Source organism: Crotalus tigris, unplaced genomic scaffold (genome assembly GCF_016545835.1).
Source record: "Crotalus tigris isolate CLP2741 ecotype Arizona unplaced genomic scaffold, ASM1654583v1 scf7180000020550.821452, whole genome shotgun sequence".
Lineage (NCBI taxonomy): Eukaryota > Metazoa > Chordata > Lepidosauria > Squamata > Viperidae > Crotalus > Crotalus tigris.
In genome coordinates this window covers 637166-646858 of record NW_024098074.1, presented here as the reverse complement: position 1 = coordinate 646858, position 9693 = coordinate 637166, and the positions used below count along the sequence as shown (strand labels likewise).

The 9693-nt window shown below is 34.4% G+C and overlaps 1 protein-coding gene across 2 annotated transcripts in view; it reads left to right on the top strand.

The window, feature by feature from the left end:
- The first annotated feature begins 1073 nt into the window (after nucleotides 1–1073).
- LCA5 (lebercilin LCA5) overlaps nucleotides 1074–9693 on the top strand; it is a 28847-nt gene continuing 20227 nt past the window's right edge. Inside the window, exons 1-4 of one of the 2 annotated variants that reach the window (XM_039367088.1) lie at nucleotides 1074–1233; nucleotides 1763–1773; nucleotides 7880–8157; nucleotides 9131–9657. In XM_039367088.1, the coding sequence (XP_039223022.1) occupies nucleotides 7962–8157; nucleotides 9131–9657 (723 nt within the window). In that variant the 5' untranslated portion in view covers nucleotides 1074–1233; nucleotides 1763–1773; nucleotides 7880–7961. The remainder of the gene's footprint in view (nucleotides 1234–1762; nucleotides 1774–7879; nucleotides 8158–9130; nucleotides 9658–9693) is intronic. The other variant, XM_039367086.1, reaches the window with a different exon arrangement.

Genomic DNA, 9693 nt, shown 5'->3' with positions numbered 1-9693 from the left:
TGCAACGGTCATAATTCTGAAAAATGGTCATAAGTCACTTTTTTCAGTGTTGTTCTAACTTCTAATGGTCACTAAGTGAACTGTTATAAGTCAAGGACTACCTGTATTTTTAAAATAAAGAACCTATACTGTTTGAGCTGAAATTCAAAGATTTGTTTCAACTCTGCATTCCACATTAAAAAAAAAATCTGCTGTGAGCCACTTCAGGTGAAAACACAATAAAATATATTCAGATAAAATAAGGATAGGGGTTTCATTTATAATAAAAAGCAGTTTGGAGTGTACAGTATTTGAACTACTGAGTGAATTGATAGAAAGCAAAAACAACAAAAAGGAGCAATTTTGAAGCTGTGTTAAATGAATATGCCGATTGATATTCACACTGTACTCATTTCCAATGTACTCACTGGAAAGAGGCTTTCCATTATTCACAGATATCCGTTAAATGAAAAGAAACAGCACTGCACTGATTCGTGCCATTTGCACAAATGACTTTATTTGTAAATGACTGGCCCTGAAAACCGAGCTATTTGCACGCCAAATTCATTTTCACTGGATGCCTATTAAATCGAGCTCTCACTGCGATTAAAATGCACGGCTCTTTGGTGTCATTCCTCTGAGTACAAGAAAGAGTGTTGAAATTTATCTCCACAGGTAAGTATTGATCAAATATCCCTTATTTTCTAAGTTTGCTTAGGAAAAGCACGTTTGAAGAGCTTAGGAAGAAAGCGAGGCCAGTCACGCTTCAGTGTTACGTAGTTTCAATTGCTACCCTACGAGGTAAGCGTAGCGCGAACGCAACGCCAGACTGGCAACTTGTTCCTCGCGGCTGGAAGAAAACACTCGCCTACATCACCGAGACCAGAGGACTTCCTTTTCTCTAGGAATCTTCCGGTGCATCAACCAATAAAGCAGTTTTCCTGCATAGCCTCTCCCCCAATGAAAAGAAGGCCGCTCTTCCTCTTTCCCGCCCTTTCTTGACTAATCAGACGCGGCGATTGGATCTTCCGGTGAGGTTTTTCGACAAAGCAGGCAGCCAATAGGGCAGACTTAGAGAACCTCCTCCCCACCTCTTCCCTCTTATCTCCGCCCCTTTGCTTTCTTCTTCGCCGCGTTACCTTGGAACCTGCTGTAAATATTCTGGGGCGCCTTGGTGACGCGGTGACGCCTTTAAGGGAGCCCCGGTAACCGTCCGGCATCGTCAAGGGGGCGAAGTAGAGACCCCGGAGTCAGGTAGGGCGAGGGGCTCGCTGGGAGGAAGCCGGAAACCCGGGGTGGCGGGTGGCCATCGCAGGGCAAGGTTTCTTGGCGGTCGCATTGCCTCGGTGCCTCCCTGGTGTAGACTCCTCGTTTTGTCGGAGGTCTTTTCCTCCCCTTTTTCTTTTCATACACTATAAAACGACTGGTGGCTCCCTAAAGCCAGGCAGCTTTATTGGGGTGCCAGTGATAGGCAGGAGGACGTGGCACTCTGGAGGCTCCGTTGCCTCCCCGATCCAGTTGTCTTTATGCATTTCTACGAGTCTACCCTTAACTCGCTGGGTAATCTTGGGGGACAATCCTTCTCTCTCAGCCGAATTTACCCAAGAGGGTTGTTGTAGGAAAAAAGTGGAAGAAAGAATATCAACTATGTTACCTTGGAGGAAGAGTGGAATAACATAACACCACCATCCTTGTTGCACACAACTGAAGTTTGCGTAGAAATATCATAAACCGAATTTCTTACTGCTGTTCCCTTTTTTCTTTTTATAACGCCCTGACCCAGGATTATTAAAGGTAATAGTTCAAGGACCTGAGATATTTGCAAAGTAAAAAATCCTAGTTGTGCTTGCCTACAGCCAAATCTCATTGTGTTCAGTGGAGGTTAATGAGATCAGAATTTGCAACCAAAATAAGTTAATATTTCAAAAGCATCAAACATAAGTATTTTGATGAGAAGCGAAGTGGAGCGATCACCATGGAAAGTTAATATGGGAACAAAACATCATCATCTTACCCTTATTATCTCTTGGTCCTTAATATACAATTCTTAGCAGCTGAATGATTTTACTGGCAAAACATTTTCTTTATTGATTGTTACTTGGTTAACTTGATTATTTAAAAATTGGTGGGAAACAATTATTAAAGTATTACATTTATAATATAAATGCTATAATATAAATGCTATAATAAACAAACTTTCTAGGAAATAAACTTCACTGAGCACTGGGATTTACTTTTGAATAAGCATAAATGATTTGGATTATTCCATATTATTTAGTATGAAGTACTTTTGTTTAACATTAGCAGGAAGTGGAAAATGTGCCTTGCTTTCATTATGATATCTCATGAGGTAAAATATCCCCAAAGGATTCCTTTGAGATTGCAACGTGGTAGAAATCTTGGACTGAATGAAATTTGCTTTTATCCTTATTTATTTAGGTGATTGCTTTTTGTTTTGAGCTTAAAATAAGAATGTTAGGATACTGATATTTTTAAAACCAGTTTCTGAGATTAATATCAAGTAAACTTCTTTAAAATATCACATACTATGTATCTCTGAGAGATGGTCCATCTTCTCTTGCTATATTTATACATTATAAATGTATTAAAATATCTGGTGTTATTGCTCAATTAAGTAGCATCTTAAATATTTTCTAAGTTGTTTTTTGGCATCATTTATTAGGCTTTTTTATTTCCTTCATGGATAGGTATACATATAAATAACATAATTATTATTGCTTTTGTTGTGACAATCATATACTCTCAAAGTCTCAGCATTAGAGATAATTCTGTGCTGCCTTGTGAGAACTGGTGTATTGTTGTATTATTCATCCAGTACACAAGCTGTGGAATCAAACTGGAATTGAATTGAATTTAATTAAGTTTGTACCTGAATTGAAGCCTGACAATTCAACGTTACAGCCCGAATATTAAAGTAGGAAGAAAATTGCATCAAAGTAAACAAGTGAAGCTGCATGTTTTTTTAAATCCCTTTTTATATTTATTATTCAATTTCCTGAAGAAACAAACATTGAAGTACATCATGGTCTATATAACTGTGAACATCATTGAAAATAAAACCCATGAGGGAAAAATTATACACTAATTATATACTAATTCTAAAAGGCCAGAAATAGGTTTTCATGACTTTAGATTCTAGTTGTTAAGTGAATCTGGCTTCCCCATTGACTTTGTCAAAAGGTCGCAAAAGGTGATCTCATGACCCCAGGTGCAGGCATCATAAATATGAGTCAGTTATCGAGCATCTGAATTTTGATCACGTGACCATCGTCATAAGTGTGAAAAACAGTATAAGTCACTTTTTTCAGTGCCGTTGTAACTGCAAATGAACTGTTTTAAGTCAAGGACTACATGTATACACACTCAGATAAGCCCATCATTGAATAATCAGAATCCAATTTGGGGGAGGGGTATATTTTGGCAGTTAAAATTTCTGACTTATTTGAAAGTATATGCAATATGTTCTCACAGTCCTCAAGGAAATGTAGATAATCTTCAGGATGATACAAATTATGTGTCCATGTGTGTTGAAATTAAAAGGATAATTAAATGAATTATTAAATTATTAAATTTCATGATAGCTAAAAGTTTTTTAATTGTAAAAGTCCTTATAGTTGCTAAAGTAACACAAATTTCAAAGCAACCAATTGTCTCTAAAACTAACATTTCTTTAGCCTAATGAGATTACTTTAAATGTTACCAGAGTAGCTAGGTTTTGTTATACCGTCCGTAAAATTAGGGAGATTTTAGTTACCCATTGATTACATCATTAATTGTAATATATTATGCCTTTTTGTGTTCAGTTCAGTTCAGTTTAGTTTTGTTTTAATTGAATGTTTAATTTTTTGTATTGGCCCATGGCTGTAATAATAAACATTTGGCAGAGTATTAATCTGAGCAGAGCCTGGCAGACTATATTTGATTGAATATAGTGAGTTGTGTTCTTAATCTGTAAAACGTAAAAAATTATTTAGGCATTAAAAAGTATTGTTGGAAGCTCTTAGACTATTTGAACATTTAAATAAATAGACCAGACTCTTAATGCCACAGTAATTTAAATGATATGGTTTGTGTTACGGGGTATATCTAAGGGTTCAAAAAATTTGATTGAAAAGAGACAGTGCAAAACAGTATTTTGATTTTCCTTTTTGTTCAAACTACTGATAAAAGCAAAAACAGTTTCAATTCTTCATCCATATTTTCAAGAACAATACACTTAAATTACTCCATATACGTCTTCCGTATACGTCTGTCAATAGTTTCTCCATACCCTTTAGGTAAGACAGTCTTTCAAAATTAAAAGTGAGATAATTTTCAGCCCTTGTCAATTCTGAAGTATGTAAATATGTGCATTTTATGATGCAAGCTTAATACGTATGTACTTTATTCCAATATTTCTGCCCTTACTTTTACTTAACTTATTGAAGAGTTGAAGAAGCGCTTACAAGTATTAGCTGCAATCATTCCCATCGCCCTACCCCTTTATCCTTATCTCTCTATCAGATCTCTATCTCAGCCAGACAAAGGAGTAACTGGCCTTCAGCTAGCTAATGATTGTTTTGCAAGTAAGACCTTTTATTTTCTTTTTTTCATCTTCAAATGCACTGAAGGTCCTGAGCATATTATTTCCCATGCCAGTCTTTTTCCAGCACTCTTTTGCCACTTGTGTTCTCAAAAGCTTTGTGAACTTTATTTCACCCTTGGATTAACAAGCCTTCAGCAGAACAAACCCTGCCTAATTTAGGCCACAAAGCCACCCTTTTTCTGAACTGAAACCAGCAGCACATCTTCAACCGCCACTGGAGCTGTCTGAGCCCATTTTAGCCTTTGTAGCTGACAGCCATCCCCTTCATTTCCCAGCTTGTCCTTCCCAGAGTTCTCCTTGTCAATGTTTCAAAACTTCACTTTTGATATCAGTGTGCATCTGATATTGAAACCAGCACATTTGTTTCCCTTTCTTTCCTATGAGACCTGTGTCCTATGGGAGGTTAAAATAATATTTGTTTTCACCTCCCTATCAGCAAAACAAATAAAAACTATTTTGTTTGGATATCTATGTGGATAATGCAGAACCAGCAAGAAGTTATTGCTGAGAGCTTAAGACTTGTGGGCTTCAATTCCCAGAACTCTTCAGCCAGCCATGCTAGCTGGGGAATTCTGGAAGTTGAGGTCCACAAGTCTTAAAGTTGCCAAGTTTGAAGACCCCTGTTCTAGAAGGATAGTTTGACTAATAGTTTGACTAAACAAGACTACTTGTTTTTTAAAAAGTTACCAGAAGCTTCTTTTGAGATTCATGTTGATAATATACTTATTGGCATTTTCGTAATAAATTTCACTTTGCTAGTAAACAGGAAGAGAATAATATTAAGAATACAAAATTACATTTTCCTAAATATATGCTTATTGTTTAAGTATTTCTCAATGCAATATAAAATGCTTTTAAAGGAACCAACAAAGTAACTGTTTAAATAATTGCATACCTTAGTCACAAGTTATTTTCTTAATATGCCGCCGAAATATGCAAAAGAGCATGATATCTGTGGTTTAGGAATTTATTGCTGAATTTAGACATATTTAAAGATTTTTTTCCCCCAAAAGAGCATTACTGTTTTCTGCCTATAATAGTTGCCTCAGCAGGTGGCAGCACCTACCCACCTACCCAACCCTTGCTGATTTCCAGCCCTGGCAAGTAATTGGATGAGAAACTGCCTAGCAATTCTAGGGTTGTATGCTACATTGGAACATTGGAAAAAAAAAACATCTAGAAGAACATAATGACAACCACTTCTATCACACTGCCCAGAAAACTGCATGGCTGTAGTCCCTAGGAATCGAGCCCAAATTGAGGGCAACTTTACAGCAACTAATTACATTTAATGCTATATTTCCACAATATGATCATTTCACTCTGAGATGTCATTCTACTAGGAAATGTTAATGTTAAAAATATCTCTTATGAAAACACATCCATAGCACAACCATTAAAACAAATTAAAATTAATAAGGAAATGTAGATAGTACAACATTATACTAATAAAACCTAAAATTCTCTGAGAACATTTGCATCATTACCTTTATTTATGAAAGCATTCCTCAGTTATTAGTTATGGCTTTTGTGGTTGCTACTTTATGTTGATATAATCAAAAGAGCAACCCATTCAGTAAAACGTGTCAGAAAAAAATTGGCCTAGCATTACAGCAGCAATGTTAAAACATTATTTCTGATAGTCTGTTCAGTAAATGTGGAAAAATATATTCCCACATAAAATTTTGTTTAGAGATACTTACTAGATCTCTGCAATTTTTCTTAAACTGCATTTGTAAATTGAGTTTAATTAATTATCAAAATTTTGCTCTTAGATATACTTTGAAATGAGATAAATACATATGTATGAGTGTGTGACTACTCCAAATTACTATGATTTCCTCAATTTGAAAACACTTTTTACCATAGCAATTTACAATGATGTTTTAAAACTCAGCTCTCTGTTTTTCATCTTTATACAATGTACTTACTGAGGAAGAGAGTCCAATTTCTACACAATTTCTCTTTAATTACAGCTTCCATTTACTTATTTTGTCAAATGAACATTGAGGTTGAAGTAATCATGCCACAGGCAGGAATTGTTCCAAAAGGCATCTGTGGAGGTTTATTGAAGTAGTTTTAGATTAAATGAGATTTAATTATAGCCAAAATGCTGGACTCTATAAGGGTGACTTTAATTTCATAACTTCATGGTTAAATTTATATCTGGCTTGAGAAGGAACATTAAACTGAGAAGATGCACATCTCTTCACCTAAAGATAGGAAATTGCACCACATTGTACTAATGAAATGAACAATGATATTTAGAGTAAGTGGCAAAGGATGAAGGTACTACATCAACTGAAATACCATAGGTGGACAGTTTATGCTCTGAGATATTTAGTTTTAGTGACTAAAATGTAATATAGCAAACTTCCATAAGCTAAACAATATGGAGAGTTTTCTTTCTCATATTAGAATGAAAGAACATAAAAGACTGTCATAAAGGAAATCAAAATATTGGTTCATCTTGTTCATATTTTCTCCACTGAGTACCAGATTTTTAATTTATATATAATTTACTACTATAAAATATTCCTATTCACAATTAGATTTATTTTTAAAGAGTTTGAGTAGACAAATTTGGGAGAACAAGTCTACCAATAATAAAAAGTGTGAAGTCTATATTCTAGAATGGTATAGAATCTAGAATCACTGGAATATGAAGGCTATAGCAGCAGCACCATATCCTATAATTAGTCATTTTGAAAAAGAATGGTGTAAATTAATTTTAGTCTCATTTAGTAAGAACACATTTTTGTTAAATTTGTCTGCATTGTGATGCTTAAAAATACTGAACAAAACTACTAGTAGACACAATCTTAAATATTTGCTTAACTTTAAAAATGTTTGGCTATTTTGAAATCAAAGGACTTTCATGTATTTATAAATTAATAATTGATAAAATTATGAATGTTCTCATATGGAACATTATTTATTCATTAATTTCTTTGGAATTATTTATTATTAAAGTATCTTTTTCAGTGATGTGTTGCCCTTCTGCATAGGCTTTTTAATATTTCCATTTGAAGAAATTCCTCTGTTGTTACCAGTAATAATAAAATGGTAATGTATAACATCAGTTATAATTAACAAACTCTAATCTGCACAAGTTCATTTTACAAATGTACATAAATAAGACTTAATTAAATATTAAATGGAAGAATTATTGGCCACTATAATTTTATAAATGGTTATTATAATCAGCTTCCATTTTCCTCTTTGAATTTGGATTAAAAGATACATGAGAAATATTGATTGCCAAAATGATGTCAGCAACTCTTCTAAACTTAGGTAATGAATTGACAAGAAGCCAGTAGTGACTGTGTATGGGCCTTCATCTGGAAAATGACTGTTTGAGGAAAAGTTTCTTGTAATGGAGGAAAGAGGAAGGAGTCTGGATTCTGGGCATAGTAGAAAATCAGACAGTGATAAAAGCAGTAATTCATATTATTCAGATGATGATTCATCTCATGCTTCTGATCACTCTCCAACCATCAGCACTCAGTCTACACAAACTGTAAATAGAAGCAGTAAAATACAGAACTTGAAAAGCCATACAGATTATCATGGTAAGTAGTTGGCAAAACACAATTTATTATTTATGTGTGTGTATATCACAGTGTTAAATTAATTATGTGAAAATAAGATTATTTCCTTTGAAATATGGCATAGCTGAACTGGCATTTGTAATACAAATTAACGTTTAGCTTTTAAAATAAAAAAAGTGCAAGTTACTCAACAGAAAGTAACCTGGCTTGATTTTCCTTTGTAATTAAATTGGAACATAGTTTTGTTTTTGTAATTATATGTATTAATTGAATTTAGTCAGTTATAAATATCTCCTTTCTTCACCTCGAAGTATAGCATCTTAGATACAAGACAGTAGAGAGAGTAGGTATTAAGTTCTTATTCAATTAAAAGATCAACTGACCATGACTGTCTAAACATTTATTTAGCAATAATATTGCATGAACAGACAGTACAAAATATAACTTGCTTTTCATTAAAAAGGTTGACAAAGCTCTCTTCTATTTTTAATTGCAGACTGAATAGTTAGTCACAAGGTGTTTACCATAGTATTTGGGTGCAAAAACACAGATGATACTAGATGGACTGCCATTAAATGGTTCAGATTTTTTACTCACCAGATATGGTATTAGTTTCATTTTAGTTTTATTTTAGATAGATGAATCCTCTATTTTTAATTTTTCTCCTTATTTACCTTTGCCCCACTTTACTGCCTCTCTTGTCCTATACTAACCCATAACCGTTTTTAAGCTTTACGATAGATTTGAAGGATTCAGGTTCTCCTTTACTGTGCCCAAACATTGAACTGTTAGACTGGTATCTTCTGTTTAGGTTTCTAGAAAATCAAGATTAAAAAATATATGGTGTAAGAGTTATTAATGTTTGCTGATTTCAAAGTGAGTATTTGAGAGGTTGTTAATACGTTTGTAAGCTGTGAAAAGTTGTACATCTGAGAAATTTCAGTTCTGGTATGATTTCACTAATTTCCATTGTAATATTTATATTTCTTTGCAGCCACAAAGCAGTTTTGCTCTAAATACGCACCCAGCAAGAGAACTCGCTGGGGTTTTTATTCCCAGAGCCTTACCAGGGAGTCTCCTGCCAAAGATATTAGTCTTCTTACAAAGAGAGTGCTTTCTGCTAGGCTGCTGAAAATTAACGAGCTTCGTAATGAACTGACTGGGCTGCATGTCAAACTTGATGAGTTGCAGAAAGAAAATAGGGTACTAAAGCAGCTTCAGTACAGACACGAGAAAGCCCTTCATAAGTTTGAAGACACAGGAAACGAAATCTCTCAACTTCTGGCGCGGCATAGTGATGAGATGAGAATACTAAAGGAGCGTTTAAGAAAAACACAAGAAAGAGAACAAACCAGCGAGAAGAAACTCAAGATTTCAGAGGAAGAGCTATTCAAAACTAAAAGTTGTTTGCAAAAACTGAAAAAACTTGCAGAAGATAAGAATCTCCCTGAACGTGAAGAGCTGGCTAAGAGGTTGGCAATTGCAGAAAATAGATTGGAAGAAAGTGAAAAGAGAATTAAGGTGAGAGGCATTTAAAAAAGCATTTTAAAAGATAAG